The sequence below is a fragment of the Misgurnus anguillicaudatus genome, chromosome 5 (assembly GCF_027580225.2).
Source record: "Misgurnus anguillicaudatus chromosome 5, ASM2758022v2, whole genome shotgun sequence".
Taxonomy (NCBI): domain Eukaryota; kingdom Metazoa; phylum Chordata; class Actinopteri; order Cypriniformes; family Cobitidae; genus Misgurnus; species Misgurnus anguillicaudatus.
Genome location: NC_073341.2, coordinates 25860650 through 25881235, shown reverse-complemented (window position 1 = coordinate 25881235; position 20586 = coordinate 25860650). Strand labels below are relative to the sequence as shown.

Here is a 20586-nt window from a genome sequence, read left to right as displayed (position 1 = left end):
ATTGACTGAGTGACGTCTGTGGACATTAACATGTGCGTTAAGAGCATGATACGGTCCACCTGAGACCTTCAACAAAAAAAAATATTGACAGGAAACTTTATGTAAATGTTTACTTATTATCTTTTGTCGAAGGTGGTGTAATTTCACAACACCTTTTATACTTTCATTGGTATACTACACATTCAGACACAGACTGGTATACTGGAGTTGCTATAGTAAGAACATTTCACAATCTTCCATAGTTTTCTTACCAGGCTAATGATGTTCCCTACCCCTACTTGTACCCCAAACCTAACACAAGCCTGTTGACATTATTCATTTAGATTTAAAGATATACACAGCTTTTTCAAACAGTTAGCTCCCAGTATAGCCAAACCTCTGAGAACAGAGTTATATTCTGATGTAGCTTCAGTTGAAAAAAAGGGGCGGGACATACTGGAAGTCCCGCTCTTTTAGTAGTGATAGTGACTTCCTTCTACACACAGCCACATTTTGTCACTCTTTTTCAAGCTCTCTCTTCCTCTCCATCTGTTTTTTTTTTGTTTGTTTTAGTTAATGTACTTCTGGAATTAGTCTGGAAAACACGTATAAGATCTTTGTTTTTTATTTATTCTGCATAAGTGATTAGATTATTGCTTACAACACGATTCTTTCCTAAGGTGTCAGGTAAGACAATATTGAATATTCTTTCTTAACCCCTTAACTGCCTCCCCCCATTGACTATGGGGTGAAAAGTTATTGTGCACCTTCAAATGAATATATCTCTGGCATTTTTGGTCTAAAAGCCTCATCTTGATCTTGTTGTAAAGAAGACAATTTAAGGTTTATCAATGAAGTGTCTAGAGGTGGAATTGTTATAGCAGTTAACATTATTTTAAATAAATAAAAATAATGCAATAACATATTCATTTTATGAATAAAATTATAAAAATGTAAATGTTTCACAACAAAAATGCTACAAACATGAAACCATGATTCGATAAAAATTTACATCCAAATATTGAAGTAAACTCAGGCGTTGCTTACATGTAACGGGTGGCAGGTAAGAGGAAAAGTAAAATTGTGGTTCTAAAAGCTTTGAAGACATTAATGACATTTTTTAATTAAAGGTGTGTGTTTTTATGTGTGCAATGTACATGAAATATCAACGTGGCAATGTGGATTGTTTAATATCTAACCTCATTACATTCATTACGTCAACAGTAATTCACCCTACATCCTGTTCACATCACATGGGAATCCTGTGAATCTGCAGTGTGTGTATGTGTGTGTGTGTGACCGGGATAAAACATTTATTGAAACGCATCCAAAAACACACCAACAACAAATGATCATTCTAAAAAGAGGTTATTTAAACAAATTTAGGGTTACTGTTATTAAAAAGTATCTATAAGAGTCTGAATATACAGACAGCAGCCTGAACCAAGACAACCCTTACAGTTAGAGAAGAAATACTGTAATTGGCTACTTCTACTATGAAAAAAATCTAGAAACAGTGTAAAGACACATGTAAAAAGTGTGGTTGTTTTTTTGAGCTAACTTTTAAATGGTTTATGTCTCATTTTGGCAATAGCTGCCATGTGCCACATGGTTCCCTTTCATTCACACTTCCTTTTGTGAATGAAGATGAATGATGCAGAAACATTTCCTGGACTGACTGTTTTGGTAAGATAGATGTATCTGTAGCAAATCTGCCACAGAACAGATCCCTCTATCTAACAGATTATACGTACTGGTGGTGTCGTGGAATTTTAGCCGGATCAAATAATACTCACTAAGAGTGAAAGTCAAGGATCACACAGACACACTGTCGACAGAATTTTCTTTGTCTGAATTTAATATATTCTGCAGAATAGGCTCTCACTCCCTGGTGCTAGAAGTCTAAACCCAAGGGCCCCGATTAGAAGGTTGAACACACATTTATAGTAAGATGCTGAAACACGTACAATCATCCGTTTCTACGTCATCTAGAAGATAACCTTCAGTTTGTCAGTGATTAAGAACATAAACAGTTAAACATCATATAGGACAGCACATGATGGTACATGATGTTTAAGTCCTTAGACATTGTACTTGCTGAAAAGACAGAAAGAGCATAATTCTGTACGTTAGCAGAAAAACATGATCTCCATATGAATCACAATTTATGAGCTTATGATTGTAATTAAAAAATTAAAAATAGGATGAAAAATAAAACATAATAATATGAAAATAAAAGCATAATAAAAGTCCTCCACTACAGTGGCTCCTTAGACAAAATGTTAAGTGCTTACTCATTTGTAAGTCACTTTGGATAAAAGCATCTGCTAAATGTGAATGTAAATGTAGATTAGTAACTTGGGAACACATGCTTATGTCCTGTGCATAAGTAGTACTTTGACAACTTAACTGAATTTCTTAGAACGTGACATGTTGTAATTCTTGGGTGAGTTTACAAAATAACATTAGAGGACATTTGCACTCATAGTGTAAAAACCCAAACAGTTGTAAAAAGCTCTGTGTTTGTTGACATAGTTCCCAGTTTTGGGTGGCTTGTACAGCAGGTGCGCTCAGGTAGCTCTAAAAATCCTTGATCTCTTAATCTCTACCTACCTGAACATATATACTAACACACACAATCCCCTAATCCCTTCTCCACCCACCACCCATGGTTCAAAATAAACCCCTTGACTGATTAAACATTTTCACCCAATGACTTGAAACGCTGTCATTGTATACACTTTTTAAATCCTTTATTTTGAAGCTTAAAAGTGTGTGTTAGGAACAATGCTTTCTTTATGTACAATCAAAGCCTTTGCAGTCACACTAGATGCCCCTCCCACATTTTTAAACACAGGTGAGCACTGACTTGACAGACAGGCTGGCAGCTTTACTACGGCAACTCAGAAACACACCGTAAATGAATGGAGACTTACTACAATCAATACTCTTATAGGGATTTATGATTTTTAAAGCATTTCTCTCCTTCTCACAGCGGTGAGTAGTCACTTCTCAATGTAACTTCCTGCTGGAATAAATGTGTGTGTGTGTGTGTGTGTTTGAATAAGGGTGTGTAGGGAAGCTGATTCTGTTTCAATACAGATAAAGAGTTGCATCAGAAAGTCATGTGACCAATGTTGAATTTGTCTTTATAGCCATTTCTCAACTTGTGTTTAATACTTTTTGTAATTATTCTAACATGATTTTTTCACAGCCGTCATTGCTTTTCACCAATATGACTTTTACATTGCAATCGAACAGCTACTAGCTTTCTGTGATGGAAAGCTGTTAAAGAAGATGCCAACCATCTCTCCTTAGTTAAACACGAGGATACTGTACAGAATAAAATCTTATATGTCGTGTTACAAGAAAACATAAATAATGTATATTTTGTATGCTTATATAATAATATAATGTATACTTTGCAATGCACTGTAAATCGCTTCGGATTAAAGCATCGGCCAAATGCATAAATGTAAATGTAATTAATTCTACGTTATGGTGCGATAATAAAATATTTTTAGATGTAGCTATATTTTATATTCACTTACTAAGGAATGCGTAACCACAAAATAGTGACTAATCCAGACCAGGGGCGGATCTACCGGGGTGGCAGTTGGCACCCTAAATAAAAGCATTGCCACCCCATATGCCACCCCAGCGCGGATATCCTAATATATGCCCGAGCGAGTAGGCTCTTTTAACTAGAGAGGCAATGTAGTTTTTCTCTGTGTGTGTTTAGGGGTGGGAGACACATATCTGACTATAGCCCTATTCGAACGGGATAAGTTTTACAGGGGGACCTCTGAGAAAATCGTGCTTCTCAGAGGTCCTCTGTGTTTTTAAATCCCGTCCGAATCGGCCATGTCTGTGTTTTTCTCTGACGACCTCCGTAAGAATTCCAGAGCAATTTACCTACTGTTTTTCCGCCGAACTCAGAGGTCCTCTGAGAAATTTAATCCCGTCCGGATGCAAATGTCTGTGTTTGCCCGGAATATCTTTTGAAAACGCGGTTCATTTCGTGTTTTGGCCAACGTGATCTGCCGTAAGGTCTTACTAATGCGCGTATATTGTATTTCCTGAGTCCCATTCATTCGGATATGAATGTTTTTTCGCATTCGGCAAAATAAAGTAATTAAATCAAGACGAGCTGAATATCATACACTGTTAAGACTAAGTTAAACACTGTAATATCATTAACGTTATAAGAAACTCAGTTCAAAGTTGTTCAACTCCGGAATGGTAATGTTAATTAATAAAGATATTAAATTTTATTAATCATTATTTCTTCATTACTTTGTGTTTGTTATAAGCAGACAGTTATATAAAACACGTAGGCTAACGTTACTTTAGTAGGATTTGTATATTTTATTTTGATTTGTTAAAATTAAATTAATAAATTACATGTTCTGTCATGATTTTACATTTAAAGCAAAATATTTATAGTTTTTTTACGATTGCTATGACACTTTTTTCAATACTTTTAACAAATTTTCTAAACTCTTAACGCACCAACACACCTAAAACACACAACTGGCAAAACAGTTAATTTTATCCTCAAAATCACACATTGTAATCTAAACTCTCACACTGTTTACAAAAACACTGTAAACATGTTTCAGAATCAACTAGTTATCCAGATCACCAACACATGTTCTCTTCCAACAAAAACATTTAGTCAATCATAACACAATGTCATGAAAACACAAACATAAGGTGGAAAAACAAAAACTGCATGAGTTTATGTGTAAGTCTGTCCTTATAGACTGTAGTAGATTATAGACTATAGATTATAGAGTTGTAGAGTTTTTGAAAACTTTTTTATATTTTTGTTTAGTTGGGTTTAGTAAATGCATGTATTATGATTGTTTTGCTGCAGCCATTCAAGACAAAAATGAATCATCCATCTTAGAGTACGTTTTATAAAAAAAGTAGACATAATTGCTGCAGTAAAGAACTTACAGTATTTACAACAGGACATTACTGCAAGATATTCAATATTACTTCCATTTACAGTAAAAAAGTAAAAATAAACAAATACAAACAGAAAAAGCCACTGAAGAATAAAGCAAAAAAAGAAAATCTCATCATCTAATCTATTGAGTTTCTATTTGGCCACATGTTCTCATTCACATTACACCTGATTTTTCTCTGGCAAGGCATCTTGTGAAGAACCTTTTGCCATGTATCTGACAGTGTTCAGGTGTGATGTCTAGGAATGCACCATCTATTGCATCCAGGTGGTACTGGAGGAAAACCTTCCCCTTGACCTGGTGGTCTTCAGTTTTCTTGTGCAGCCACATATCTTATTTTTTGTGTTGCTCATATTGTTCCTTTTCCACACAAGATCGACCTAAAGAGGCCCTCCTTTACACTATTGCATACCATATAGTCATGCAATTGAAAGAACCTGAGTGTGTTTCCTAGGTGGGAATCAGCTGTGATTTATATATTTGCATTGGTACAATAAGTTGTTTTTCAATCCCAATGGAATAAAGTACAGGGGATATATTTATGTTTCAATTCATCATATAAACAGTTGTTTACTTTGACTAGTCAAGTTTAGGACATAATGTTATCTGTTTTGACATGCTGTGTGAAAGCATTTGTAAATTTGAAAGTAAAGAACTATTGTTTTGGTCTTGTTTGAGCTTGTCTGTAAAAGAAATTAAATCATTTTAAATTTGTGTTAATTATATGCATTTTGTGTTAAACCAACAAGAAATGTGTTAATAGTATAGCTTACATAGGTGGATGTAGTGCTAACTGTGTTAAGAGTTTTGAAAACTTGTTAAAAGTATTGAAAAATCTGTCATAGCAATCGTAAAAAACTGTAACATTACAAACACGCGTATCCAGAGCACGTGCTACTACAACGCCCAAATGCATGAAACAGACACTCCCATCTCTGGAATAGCCTGCATCCTTTTAATCCCGTCCGAATCGGTACATAAAATCACAGCCGTCCTGGGGGACACGCTGAAACTCAAACGTCGTTTGGAAAACTAATCCCGTCCGAATAGTGCTTATGATTGGTCTGTGTGTGTGTGTGTGTGTGTGTGTGTGTGTCTTAGAGGGGGTGTTACAACCACATAGCTGATGATGATTGGCTTAATTTCCATCGTTAGCCAACCAGAGGCAGCAGAGTTCATTTACAAGCACGAACAGTCAGTCCGAGCAGAAAGTCTTTTACAGTGTAAAAAAAGTCTGCGCAGTCTTGCCAACTTAGTGACTTTGTCGCTAGATTAAGAAACTTTTTAAACCCTTTTAGCGACTTTATTTAAAAAGCGACTAGGACAAATCTAGCGATCTTTTCTGGCGTGGTTGGAGACTTTTGGAAACTGCCGTGAAAGGATGCATCGCCATAGGCGGAGTTTCATTTTTGTGCATGGGGGGGCACCTACCGGCAGACCACGAGTTTAGATTTTTTTATAGGGGCTATTAATAGGCCTATTTCATTTATATACATACCATCTACTGTACATTAAAATACATTTACAACAAACGAGGACTGCTGTACAATCAATAGCATTAAAAACATATCTTACTTAATGCAGAAGAAGCCGCCTCTTTTTCCGAGTTGCATGTCCACAATCTTCTCTTCTGATAAATTTGCAGTCAAGTCGTTCTTTATGCAGTAGGGAAAGATTCGCGAATCTGTCCTGAGCCATTGCAGATCGGAGCCAGTTTCTGCTTTGATGGCTGTGTGACAGCTGTGCAGCAACAGATCCCGATGCACCAGCCTGTTTTTAGCTCTACCACATTCTCCCACATCCCATACGAAAATTAACCATGGTTTTACTACACTTAAAACCAAAAAAAAACATGGTTACTGTAGTAAAACCATGGTAACCACAAAATAACCATGGTTTTGAGAACCATGGTTTTCAAAAACCATATAAACCGTGGTTATGTAGTAAAACCATGGTTTTGCTGATAGTAAACAATACACAAAAAAACATGGTTACTACACTTTTACCACAATAAAACCATGGTTAATTTTCGTCAGGGATACTATTTGAATGTACCTGTGACAAAGCGTGTTTCGTCAGCTTCTCTGACAGTTTTTTCCAGTTCCGAGCTCCCACTTTTGTAAATAGTTTGTCTGCGTCTGATCTTGCAATATTTGAAGAGAAGTGGCGACAGCAAGCACAAAGTATAAAAAGCACAAACGTTACTTTTCCATCGTTGAGGACAATCTATTTAGAAGTTTGATTGTAGGTACTTCAGAAGCCTACCTTGTTCGCCTCTTGGTTACTCTCACCTAGTGTTTACTAATTATTGTCCTTTTTTATACATTTTCTTTCTTAAAAATCTTATTATGCTTAGTATAATGTATTTGTTCCCTTCAGGTGTCTGCCACTGCAGCTGATGTTGAGACAACTCTCAGTCTTCCTGCAAGTCCTCGCCTGATGCTACCTGGTAATATACATTTAATTTAGATTCATTGATAGACGCATTGTATTTCATATCGGCCATTCATCTTGAGTGTACAAATGTTTACATAAGGTAATAAGTATTCCCATGTTGCTAAGTTTCAAGTGCAACAGGGCAAATCACAATTAAGGGTTGGGTGATCACCTTTAAAGGAATAGTCTACTCATTTTCAATATTAAAATATGTTATTACCTTAACTAAGAATTGTTGATACATCCCTCTATCATCTGTGTGTGTGCACGTAAGCGCTGGAGCGCGCTGCGACGCTTCGATAGCATTTAGCTTAGCCCCATTCATTCAATGGTACCATTTAGAGATAAAGTTAGAAGTGACCAAACACATCATCGTTTTTCCTATTTAAGACGAGTAGTTATACGAGCAAGTTTGGTGGTACAAAATAAAACATAGCGCTTTTCTAAGCGGATTTAAAAGAGGAACTATATTGTATGGCGTAATAGCACTTTTGGGAGTACTTCGACTCTGCGCAGTAACACCCTCCCTCTCCCATTATGAGAGGGAGAAGGGGAGCGGACTTTTGAGGCGAGTCGAAGTACTCCCAAAAGTGCTATTACGCCATAAAATATAGTTCCTCTTTTAAATCCGCTTAGAAAAGCGCTACGTTTTATTTTGTACCACCAAACTTGCTCGTATAACTACTCGTCTTAAATAGGAAAAACGTTGATGTGTTTGGTCACTTCTAACTTTATCTCTAAATGGTACCATTGAATGAATGGGGCTAAGCTAAATGCTATCGAAGCGTCGCAGCGCGCTCCACACTTACGTGCACGCACACAGATGATAGAGGGATGTATCAACAATTCTTAGTTAAGGTAATAACATATTTTAATATTGAAAATGAGTAGACTATTCCTTTAAGGGCCGTGTAATCTCTGAGTGCATCACACCAACATTTGCAATTGGACTTGTTGCTATGTTTGCAATCTACTACATTTTCAGCCTTGAAATTGTCAATGAATTGTTTTTGATTTCAGGCGCTTTATTGGTATAATTCCAGAGAGATGGACAAAGGCCAAATTCATCAGGCAAGGTTGTCACTAAGAAGAAAGAGTTGTGATTGTCCAGAAGTCGTCTTCTGGAGTCAATAAACACGTCGCCATGCTACTGAAGAATCTCGTTGACTTTTTAAAATAGATCGGTGAGCTCTATAATCTTTCTCTCATTGTTTTGACAGTCTGGCATTGCCACAATTATCACAACTGGTACTGGTATTTTTAACTTTATAAGCATTAGCTTGGAGTTTATACTGTACATTCGTGATTGTTTAGTTTATTTATGAGTATGGTTGTTTTTTGTTCTTTGACAGTGGCAGCACTGGAATAACGCTGCAGAGAGGAACAGCGGCTACCAAAGTGATCCACAAGTGATCCTCTTCTGGATCCACAAGAACAAAGATGTAAAAACACAAGCCTACCTCACAGGACAATTTTAAGAGGTAACCTGCAAGTCTAGCTTGCAGTGGCACAGGTGCCTACCCTACGGTTTCATCCTAAATGGTTTTTTATGCATGTTATTGACACATGACAAAATGTTCTACTGTACTATAATAGTTTCAAAATGGCCTTAAGTGTGTTTTCAAACTTATGTCTTAAATAAAAAAGTCAACTATTATGCCCTTCACATTTGGTAAGGATTAGGGGCAGTCTCTGATGAGCAATTTAACCTCCTAAGACCTGGATGTCCACATATGTGGACATGACATTTTTTTGATGTTTGCACCATAATACTTTAAGGGACACTTCACCCATTTGCATTAAGCTTTGTAAGAACCCCAGTCATGTTTTTGAATGGTCGTGCATCATTTCCTCAGTTGACACTGAGACAGGAGAAATACAAATTTCAGTGTTGCACTTCCTTCTTTTAATGATGTAAAATCATCATTTTGCATCAATGAAAGCAGGAAGTCCAATATCTTTGTTGAGAGGGTGAGACTACAAACACCCATTTTCTCTGTCAAATAGGCACCAAATTCGAAATGTATGTTACATTTTGACTACATATATGACGCACTTTTAATAAAGATTAATTTTTCTACGGGTGAAATGCTCCTTTAATTCTATGTAACTGGAACCTGGTACACAAACATGGACAAATACACTGCTTCATGTTATTAGAAAACAATTTGGTTATTATATTTATTGGTTCTACATAACTCAAGAATAGCTGGTAGAAATCCGAAAAAAGACAAACCAAAACCCGGGTCTTAGGAGGTTAAGAATGTAAGTTTATTGCCATATTCTAAAGCAAGACTCTACTATTTCTGAAGAAATTAGAAAAGCTATTAGAAAGCTCTTCTCAGCATTGTCCAACAGGATTTATTTTCTTTCCTTTTTTGTATTCATGTTGACACTGCTCTTTGAAATACACTCTTAAGAAAAATGGTTCTATATAGTACCAAAATAAGGGTTTTTCAGCTTGTAACAATAGCAGCACCCTCTTTGGCAGCACCTTGCCTTGAAAAGTGCTACATAGAACCTCAGTGGTGCTATAAATTTATAGCATTGTCTGGGAGGCTGTGGTTGCGTCTGCACAAAATGTTGGTTCAGACCAGATCAAGAAACTGACTGACTACGTGAAAGGAAGGCTTGTGACTGTTATCAAAAAGAAGAGTGGCTATATTGGTCACTGAGTCTATATTTTTTTTATTTTTTATTGTTTTATTATTTTTTTGTAAATGTAGAGTTTGTGTATTATTCTCACTTTAACAGGTGAAAAAAAACAAGTGAGATGGTAAAATCTTTGTTTTTCATTTAGTTGCCTAATAATTCTGCACACTAATAGTTGTCTAATAATGATGTATATAGAAATATTCTCTTACAAAAGCCAAAATTTCACTTTCACTACTTAAATGTTCAGGTTTGAGGGTTTGTTAACATTTTGAATTGACCAAGAGCACTGTAGTTGTATAATAACAAAAGTAATCCTCAAAAATACAACTTGCCTAATAATTCTGCACTCCCTGTAAAGTACAATAAGAACACACAAAGCTTTAATTTTAATAATGTTTAAACAGTAAATAACCATTATTTTAATGTAAGCATTGAAAGTAATATGCATACATCACCTTTAAAAACAGGATGTGTCTCTCATATCAAGCGGTCATACACACTGCCTTCACTCCCAGCAAGATTACCTCACATACTAAAACTTTGAAATATCAATAAAAACTAAACACGTTATACCACATTCTTCTGATAATAAGTTTAATAAACTTAATGTACAATATACATGCATTAGCTTTTTAACACTTTAACAAATCATTATCCTAAGTCTTAAAGCAGAGTCCTCTAAATATATAATTTAAAAATTAATGTATGAAGCTTACCTGCTTTAAAGGGAATGAAGCTAACAATATAAAGTTTACTTGCTATAAAAAATAAATTACAATAAGAACACACAAAACTTCAATTTTCAAAATGTTTTTAACAGTAAATGATGATTATTTTACTCTCTAACCTGCTTGTGATGTTAATCTGCAGGCGGTTCAGCAGGACTGATGATTCAGGGCTTTTACAGGTGAAAATAATCAGGAGGCAGCTTGAAAATAACTTGACTAAATTTAAATAAAAAGGAGGGAAATAAAGAACCCTTTGTGTCAAGACAAGAACCATTTCGGGAAAAAGGGGTTCTTCAGTAAGCTATGGTTCTATATAGAACCTTTACCATCGTTTCAGAACCTTTGAAAAAACATTTTTCTTAAGAGTGTAAAGGTGTTTGATTTGGAAGTTTTTGTTGCTTATTTTGCATAATATTCACAGAAACTGCTAAATTTATGTTATTTCTAAAACAGTAAAAAATGCTGCATATTTCTGTGATTATTTGGAAATTACAATAATATTGTTTAGGTTGTTATTTGAACTTACAGTTTACTGTAGACAACCTAAACAATATTATTTTAGTTTCCAAAAATATCACAGAAATATGCTGCATTTACTTTTTTCTGTATTAGACTGTGAAATAATTTAACAGTGTGACAACAGAAGTATTCTGTATTTCTGGTTTACAGACTACTACCGTAAAGTAATTTTACGTATGAATACTGTAAAAATAACGGTATACTGCTGTCGTCTCTACTGCCAGCTCTTTACTGTAGATTATATAAATACAGAAAAATACAGTTTTTCTGGTTTACAGACTACTACCGTAAAGTCATTTTACGTATGAATACCGTAAAAATAACGGTATACTGCTGGCGTCTCTACTGCCAGCTCTTTACTGTAAATTATATAAATACAGAAAAATAAAGTTTTTCTGGTTTACAGACTACTACCGTAAAGTCATTTTACGTATGAATACCGTAAAAATAACGGTATACTGCTGGCGTCTCTGCTGCCAGCTTTTTACTGTTATTTTACAGGAAATTTTTTTACAGTGATCAGTCTATACTGAGTGCCAAGTCCTTAATCAGGTCTATTCTTATTGCTTTCAAATTTGTTGAGTAATAAATTCAGTATAAATTTTCATTTCACGTTTAAACATCAAAAGCAGTGTTTTGTTTTTAACGAATTTACATTTATATGGATACACTTAGAATTCATTTTTTGTAGGGATGCAGTATGACGCAACATGAAGCAGTACACACGCATTTACAAACAGCCCTGCCTTGATCTGTGCAGGTTATACTGTAAATAGACTGCTATGACCATTAACTGCCTGTTTGTCTGGCTTAACCAGCTGGTTAAAAAAGCCTTAAGTATGTTTTGTTTTGGTTTCATCTTTGACAGCTTTCGATATCATGTATTTAGGTATTTGCAGATCCCCTGACAGACACTAGACGGCAGTGTTCACCAATTTACTTGTAAGGGGGTTTTTATGAATGCCATTATGAAAAGCAAGGAGCCTAATTCGTCATTAATGAGATTAGAGGTTAGATTTATCATCTCACTGATGTCTGGTGCTAATATCCCTGAACAGCGCTATTATGTGATAAAATTTTCACTTCTGAAAGTAACATTATATGTAGACATACATACTGTACACATGTTTATTCCAGCCCAAAGTTTTAATGTTTATGATGCTGACAACCTGCAAAATTTAATATGGAGATAATAATAAAGAAATAAGCAGTTAATAAACAAATAATTAGTACCGATGACTCACAGTACCTGAATAAGCGTGTGATCAGTTTTAACTTGACCAATCAGAATCAAGTTTTCAGAGTGCCATGTTATAACCGTGGTAATAACAAAGTATTAAATATAAACTACTGCGTATCATTGTTTGTTGTTGCTTTGTTCATTGCAAAATGAATTGACGTTAATCTTATGACTTTCTTTCAGAATTCTGTTGATAAGTATGGCTCTTCTTTCTGCTTACTCAATACAACTGCTTCTTAAAAGCGCAGAAGTGGTTGGTAAGAAACAGCTTCTTTTTCATTCTTCTACAAGTTAACACTATAGGAAACATGCATGCATTGCTAATTTTTAAACACTTTTTATGTGTTTGTTTAGGGATACGTGCATATGAACAACTTGGGAACCGTGCATTTGGTTCACCTGGGAAAGTCGCAGCAGCATGTGTAATAACATTACATAACATTGGAGGTAAAATTAAATGCATGATGATACAACCTTAAATTTCTTAAATTTAACATTCTTAAATGTGGGGATCATTTTAAAATATTAATTAAAATGGGTTTGTATTTTTATTTATTTTTGCAGTTTGCAGTTTTTTACAGTTTAAGTTTACACTGCAAAAAATTATGTGTTAATTTTCTACACATTGTGTGTGTCATGCCATCCAAGGCATTATTTCATGTTAAAATAAATGAAAGGGACAACACAAGTTGTGTTAAAAACAGTGATGGGAGTAACGCGTTACAATTAATTCTGTTACTGTAATTCCACTACTTTTAGTGGTAATGAGCATGTAACAAAGTATTTTTTTTAAATCAAGTAACGCAGTTACAATTAGTGAAATTTAAATGAGTTGGTTACTCGCGTTACTCTATTTTGTGAAAAATGAACACTTGCAGACAAGACATTTCTGATCTTATGTCACAGGACCATAATGAATAATAACACAGAAGGTGTGTTAGTATAGGGACGACACATTTTATGTGCTAAGAATAATTAATTGTAACGCGTTACTCCCATCACTGTTTTTAACACAACTTGTGTTGTCCCTTTCATTTATTTTAACATGAAATAACGCCTTAAATGGCATGACACACACAATATGTAAGAAATTAACACATAATATTTTGCAGTGAAGCGTTGCAATAAAACAAACAATCTCAGCACATAACATATATAGATGCACTCCAACGCTTAACATTTTCTTCATTTGATCCAACAGCAATGTCCGGTTACCTCTTCATTGTGAAGATAGAATTACCCAATATTATTCGGGGTCTTACTGGGACGACAGAGTGAGTATAACATAATATACAATACATTATACTGAAGCTGATTTGCCAGAAATGTCTACTTCATTCTTATGTTTTAAGACTTTTAGACATGACATGTTGTATAACAAATCTGTGTTTGTTTTTGTCAGAGCGTGGTATGTTGATGGCAGAATCCTCATTATTATTGTTAGCATCGTTTTCATTCTTCCACTGGCATTGATGAAACGGCTCGGTACGTTAATTTTTCATTTTTTCTTTTATTCATTTCATACATAGTCATTCCAGCTTATATCAAAATTATCTATCTTTACTAGGGAGAATGTTTAGCTGGTCATTGAAGGCTTTTTTGTCAAACAATCATGATTTATTAGCAGGGGCGCTGCTAGCAATTTTGGGCCCTATGAAAAAATAGGGGGTCGCGCCCTCCCCCCCCCCCATACCCACTTCGCACCAAACATACAATCCAACCTACTGTAGCTATTCAAAATCTTTGTATGTAATTTAATAATATAGAACTATTTATTTTGCTATTGTTTTGACCACAATTATCAGTATTTATAGATACCTAAAATGTCTGCAGCCAAGATAATTTATTGTGCAATGTAAATTTAATTAAAAAATACAGTACATTAATCAAATATTTAGAGAAAATGCAACAGTCTTAAAGATTAAAGATAATTGTGACCATGACTGTGAAATCCCAGCTGTAGTTGTTGTGAATGAGACACCTGCTCCGCCTCCCGATCACCACCAGAAGGAGCCATCCCCTGAATATTAGCGTTGGTCAAACTACACTACCCACAAACCCACATACCAGGACTGATTGCCTGCCACCTGATCCAAATCAAGAACTGCCTATTTAAGCCAGACTCAAACGCCACCTCAAGGCGAAGTCTTGATTTGCTCTGTCTGTCATTTCTGAGCGTTTACCCTGTCTGTGTTTATTTGGTTACCGGTTTTGATCTGTTATTTGTTATTACGATTACTTGCTGCCTGCCCTGACCTTTTGGATTGTTTATTGACTACGAGACTGCCTTATCTATATTGTGGTGTATGCTGGTGTTGATATTCTGCCTGTCTGACAACGAGAGTAATAAAGCCTGCAAATGGATCTTCCATCTCAAGGTTCTTCATTACAGTAGATTTCGCAGAGTGATCCAGCGGCCATCTCTCAGCTCTCAGTCGAGCTCATTACTCAAGCTCAGCAACTTACAGGACACCAGGAACAACTCGCACGTCTCACCAATCTCACGGGTGAACTTGTCACGGCCGTACAGGCTCTACGAGGATTAGCCGCGGCGGCTAACGCTGCACCAACCACGCCACCACCTCCCGCGAGCCCCGCGGTGTATCCAGCTGCCAATCCACGATTAGCATTCCCCGACAAGTTCAACGGAGATCCGGCGAAATGTAAGGGATTTCTGATGCAATGCTCACTCTTTGTTACACAGCAGCCAGCTTTGTACCCCACCGAAGCTAGTCGGATAGCTTTTGTATGCACGCTGCTCACGGGCAGGGCATTGGAATGGGCCACAACGGTCTGGAAGGAGGACGGCACCGCTTTTCCCTCATTTGATAATTTCCTGAACCAGTTTCGACAAGTGTTTTAACATACTGCAGGAGGAGAGAGCGTAGAGGAGCGTTTACTGAACATCGTCCAAGGTAACCAATCAGCTGCTGAATACGCCTTAACTTTCCACACACTTGCTGCTCAGGCCGGCTGGGATGACAAACCGCTAAAGTTAATTTACCAACGAGGATTAAATTATGAGCTACAGTCGGAACTGGCCTGCCGCGACGAGGGAAGAGAATTAGCAGATTTCATTGAACTCTCTATCCAGATCGACAATCTGATCCGAGCTCGCCGCGCACCCTATCAAGTACATCAACCTGAACTCGCTGAACCCATGCAACTGGGCTTCACTCGCCTCACTCCAGAGGAGAGGTAACGTCGGATTCACCACCAACTATGCCTGTACTGCGGTAAACCCGGCCATTTACTATCATCTTGTCCCACTCGACCTCCCAACCGAAGAAATACCCTGGTGAGTTCAAACATTTTCTCACCTCACTCTAATAATAACATCCAGATTGAAGTTCAGTTAAAGATGCTAGGAAGAGTGATTCATACGCTAGCCCTTATTGATTCAGGAGCAGCAGGGAACTTTGTGTCTGAGGGTTTTGTTCGCCTAAATGCCATCCCTTTAATAAAGTGTCCCTCTCGTTTGGCAGTGGAGGCGATAGATGGAAGACCTCTCGGAGATGGAGAGATAAAATTTCTCACACAACCCTTACTTCTGCAAGTTGGCTCACAACACCAAGAGACCATTCAGTTTCATGTCATTACTTCCCCTCATCACCCACTCCCATTCTGGGACTACCTTGGCTACAGCAACACAACCCCGTAATCTCGTGGAAAGAGAGTCGCATCACTGACTGGGACACATCATGTAATGCACACTGCATCACTGCTCAATCATCTCTCCAGCTCAACGCCACCATTACCACACCCGAATCTCCCAGAATCCCCGGACTACCAGAGGTTTATTCAGATCTCGCGGAGGCGTTCAGCAAGGAAAGGGCATCAGAATTACCACCTCATCGCCCCAGTGACTGTAGCATCGAGTTGCTACCTAACGCTACGCCCCCTAAAGGCAGGATTTTCCCTCTCTCTCAACCCGAATCTGAAGCCATGAAGAAATACATCAACGAAGAACTGGCCAAGGGCTTCATCCGTCACTCAGTTTCACCCGCTTCATCAGGGTTCTTCTTTGGTAAGAAAAAAGATGGGAGTCTACGACCCTGCATTGACTACCGTGCCCTGAACGAAGAAATTGTCAAATTTCGCTACCCCCTACCTCTGGTCCCGTCAGCCTTGGAACAACTCCGAAAAGCCAGGTTCTTCACTAAGCTGGATCTTCGCAGTGCTTACAATCTCATCCGCATTAGGGAGGGTGATGAGTGGAAGACCGCCTTTTCTACCCAGTCTGGTCACTATGAATATTTGGTGATGCCCTTCGGTCTTTCTGTCAGTCCGTCTGTGTTCCAGTCCTTCATTAATGATGTCTTCCGGGATATGCTCGATCGCTGGGTGATAGTATACATCGATGACATCCTCATACATTCAGAATCACTCGAAGAACACATCCACCATGTACGTGCAGTGTTGAGACGTTTAATCCAGTTCAAGCTCTACGCCAAAGTCGAAAAATGTGAGTTCCATAGCACCTCAACATCCTTCCTGGGCTACATCATTTCAGCCGAAGGGGTCGCTATAAACGAGTCTAAAGTGCAAGCTGTAATCAACTGGCCACAACCCACTACCATTAAAGAACTCCAACGCTTCCTAGGATTCGCCAACTTCTATCGACGATTCATTCGCAACTTCAGCATTACTGCAGCACCTTTAACAGCCATGACTAAGAAGGCTCCCGCTCGTCTCACCTGGTCTCCCGAGGCAGTCACCGCTTTCCAACGGCTCAAGGTATGCTTCTCCACGGCACCCATTCTTCATCACCCTGACCCTGCTGTACCCTTTCTCGTCGAGGTGGATGCCTCTAACACTGGACTGGGAGCTGTACTGTCACAACGACAGGGTCCTGCCCAAAAGATGTACCCATGCGCCTACTATTCCCGTAAGCTTAACTCCACTGAACGAAATTATGATGTGGGCCACCGCGAACTCCTCGCGATGAAATCAGCATTCGAGGAGTGGCGCCATTGGCTGGAGGGTTCGCAGCATTTATTCACCGTCCTAACCGACCACAGAAACTTGGAATATCTTCGTTCAGCCAAGCGTATGAATGACCGACAGGCACGATGGGCCATGTTCTTCACCCGATTCAATTTAGGTGTCAGCCTGATCTCTCTTGTGAAACTTGACAAACTGTGCTTTTGATGATTTCATGGCTATGTATAATATTATGTTATTTAAATAAGATGTTTGTACAGTTTAATGATGAATTTCATGTTTCAGAACAATTTCATTGGAAAACAACTACACCCTAAAAACAATCCTGCTAAATAGTACTAAAAGCTTGTAATCATACGGGAACCAATGATAATGTGTTTCACACGTCAACAGGTTCACGTTCGGTGCTTAATAAAAACACATATTTATTTAAAGGTGCAGTGTGTAAATTTTACCGGCATCTAGTGGTGAGGTTGCGAATTGCAACCAACGTCTCAGTCCACTGCTCACCCCTCGCTTTTGAAACACATAGCCGCCACTGGAAAAACATGTCATCAACGGAGACAACTTAGTAAAAAACGTTTGTCCGTTAAGGGCTTCTGTAGAAACATGGCGGCACAAAATGGCACCTTCCATGTAAGGGGACCCTCGTTATTTGTAGATAAAAACGTCTCATTCAAAGGTAATAAAAACATAATGGTTCATTATATAAAGGTCTTTATACACCCCTGATAATATAGTTTTGTATATTATTTAGCATTTCTGTCAAGAGATCCTTTCAAAAATTACACACTGCACCTTTAAAAAGATTAACTATAACCAATGGTTCCCTTATGATTACGAGCCAGTGAACCACTTTTAGTAGCCTGGCTAACACCAGACAAGTCTCATAGAGAATGAGACGTGGTCTGGGAACCACATGTTCATTTTCTCGTATTTGAGGCGTTGTTTACGAATGCCCAGAGCCGTTTATTGGGCACTACAAATGTCTATCAAATGCGTCTGTACGTAGCTCATAGCCAATCAGTGTGCCGCATAGACGTCGTCATCGTCTTGCTGCCCCCTCCCCGTTCTGTGATTGGTTCCTTATTTCAGGGGCAAAAAAGTCCATAGTTTCCATGCTAGACTTGCAGTGTTAATAAAGTTGTGCGCAAGGCAGCATGGGGAAACCCAGGCCACACGTTTAGTGCTATTTAGCACCATTTTTTTTGAGTGTAACAAGATCTATGTATGGGTACTTGGTACACTCATCAAAATGACACTTACTAAAAGAGTTTTACATTACGCACCAGCAGTGTTTAATACAAGTTTTATGTATTGTGCCAACTTTTTTGTAGTTTTTGTAATTATTAAAATAAAAACTTAAAATAAACTTGCTGTTTAAAGGTGGAGAATGTAATGTTTGGATACCAATTCTCTAGTATTCAAAACAACTTGTTTTAGCATTTGTTGATATTGTGTGTCATTTTGTATGCTAATTGGAAATATGTTTTTAACACCTTGAAAATTTAGTAAACTTGTTACACACTGAAAAAATTATAGGTGTTATACAGTAGGTTTACATGATGTTGTTTTTAACATTATTGACTTTAAATTCTGCTTCAGGATTTTTTTGACCAAACAGTAATAAATTCTGGGTAGCACATCGGGTAAAGGTCACTACAAAATGGTCATAGTATCTGTTTCTTCTCTTCAATATCTGCAAGTTTTTATCTACCCGGACTTAATAATGGTTCTTGTTGGACTTTACATTTTTGAAGCATATGGTTGTTTTGTATAGCAATTGATGTACATATTGTGATATGGTAAGAAAACTTTTAAATAATTACAAGTGTTGTACAAAGTTTGTCATTTTATGTATTTACTGTATTATACATTCTTTTTCTGCTACCACTGGAACCGAATGCAAAGGAAAAATGAAACCTACTGAAGTGAAACTTGTGGGAAGATTTCATAATTCCCCTAAGATAAAGTGCCTGAGGTTAAAAGAGAAAAAAATCCAGCATTTCGTGTGGATGTATGTTCAGAAATACATGTACATTGTTCTTTGTTGAAAGATTAATAAAAGTTTTAAAATGACTTTGATCTCATTCTTCATTATAATTCTGTGCAAAAAATCCTACTACTAGTTAAGCCAGCAGATAAATCCATGTATTTATACTACAGTGTTATGAGTGTTATTTTTGGGACAACACACTATGAGGTGGTTTCCCGGACAGGGCTTATCCTAGTCTCAGACTAAAATGCATGTGTGAGCTGTCCTAATTTAAAACACCTTGTACTGACATGTCTTTACATTTATCAGTGCCATTGTTTTGTCTCAAGATGCACAACAGTGTTGTTTTGTACAGTTTGTTTTTAAAAACTACTTAAATATCCTAATATAACTCAGGCCTGGTCCTGGATTAATCCAAACCCTGTCCGGGAAACTGCCCCTATATGTGTTGTCCTAAACTGGACAAATCTTTGTGTTATTGTTGGAAAAACACATTTTACTTTTAACACAACTTGTGTTGTCACTAAAATGACACATGGGTGTCACGGTGTGTTTACACCGAATAATGAAAAACAAAAGGAGAACCCAAATGCAGAGGATATATGAAAATATAACTATGAATTTATTAAATAATAACAAAAACACCCACGTGGGGGTAAAACAGAGCATAAACAAAAGACTGTGATGAAACACAAACAGAAACACGGGAATAACTGAAACAGGTCACAGAGAACATGAACACTGAATTCCCAACAACGCACGCGCCGAACACAGAGAACACGAGGGCATAATAAAGACACCACATCAATGGGGAACAGGTGAACGTAATTAATTACGTAAGACACGAATACATAAGGGAGTAGGGTAAAAGTGACGAGACACTGGGAACATGTGACACAAAAACATAATGTGAAAACACGTGTTCCCACACAGAACACAATGCTGTCAAAGCCTTGCCCTCTAATATCAGACCTGAATCATACACTAAGGTCAGGCAAGACCATGACAACCACAAGACACTGGGAACACGTGGAAGCCACACATACCATATGACTCCACATGTCCCCACACAGAACATAGTACTGTCATGGACTTGCCAAATGTACTCAGACCTTA

General features: G+C 37.4%; 1 protein-coding gene across 7 annotated transcripts in view; it reads left to right on the top strand.

The window, feature by feature from the left end:
- Nucleotides 1–20586, top strand: part of LOC129437389 (sodium-coupled neutral amino acid transporter 3-like) — a 108085-nt gene that overhangs the window by 56357 nt on the left and 31142 nt on the right. Inside the window, exons 1-6 of one of the 7 annotated variants that reach the window (XM_073867840.1) lie at nucleotides 468–666; nucleotides 7332–7401; nucleotides 8432–8572; nucleotides 8741–8901; nucleotides 12714–12787; nucleotides 12885–12977. In XM_073867840.1, coding sequence (XP_073723941.1) covers nucleotides 12730–12787; nucleotides 12885–12977 — 151 coding nt within the window. In that variant the 5' untranslated portion in view covers nucleotides 468–666; nucleotides 7332–7401; nucleotides 8432–8572; nucleotides 8741–8901; nucleotides 12714–12729. Of the gene's footprint in view, nucleotides 1–467; nucleotides 667–2698; nucleotides 2977–7331; nucleotides 7402–8408; nucleotides 8573–8740; nucleotides 8902–12713; nucleotides 12788–12884; nucleotides 12978–20586 lie in introns of those variants that run through there. The other 6 variants (XM_073867837.1, XM_073867838.1, XM_073867835.1 and 3 more) reach the window with 6 other exon arrangements.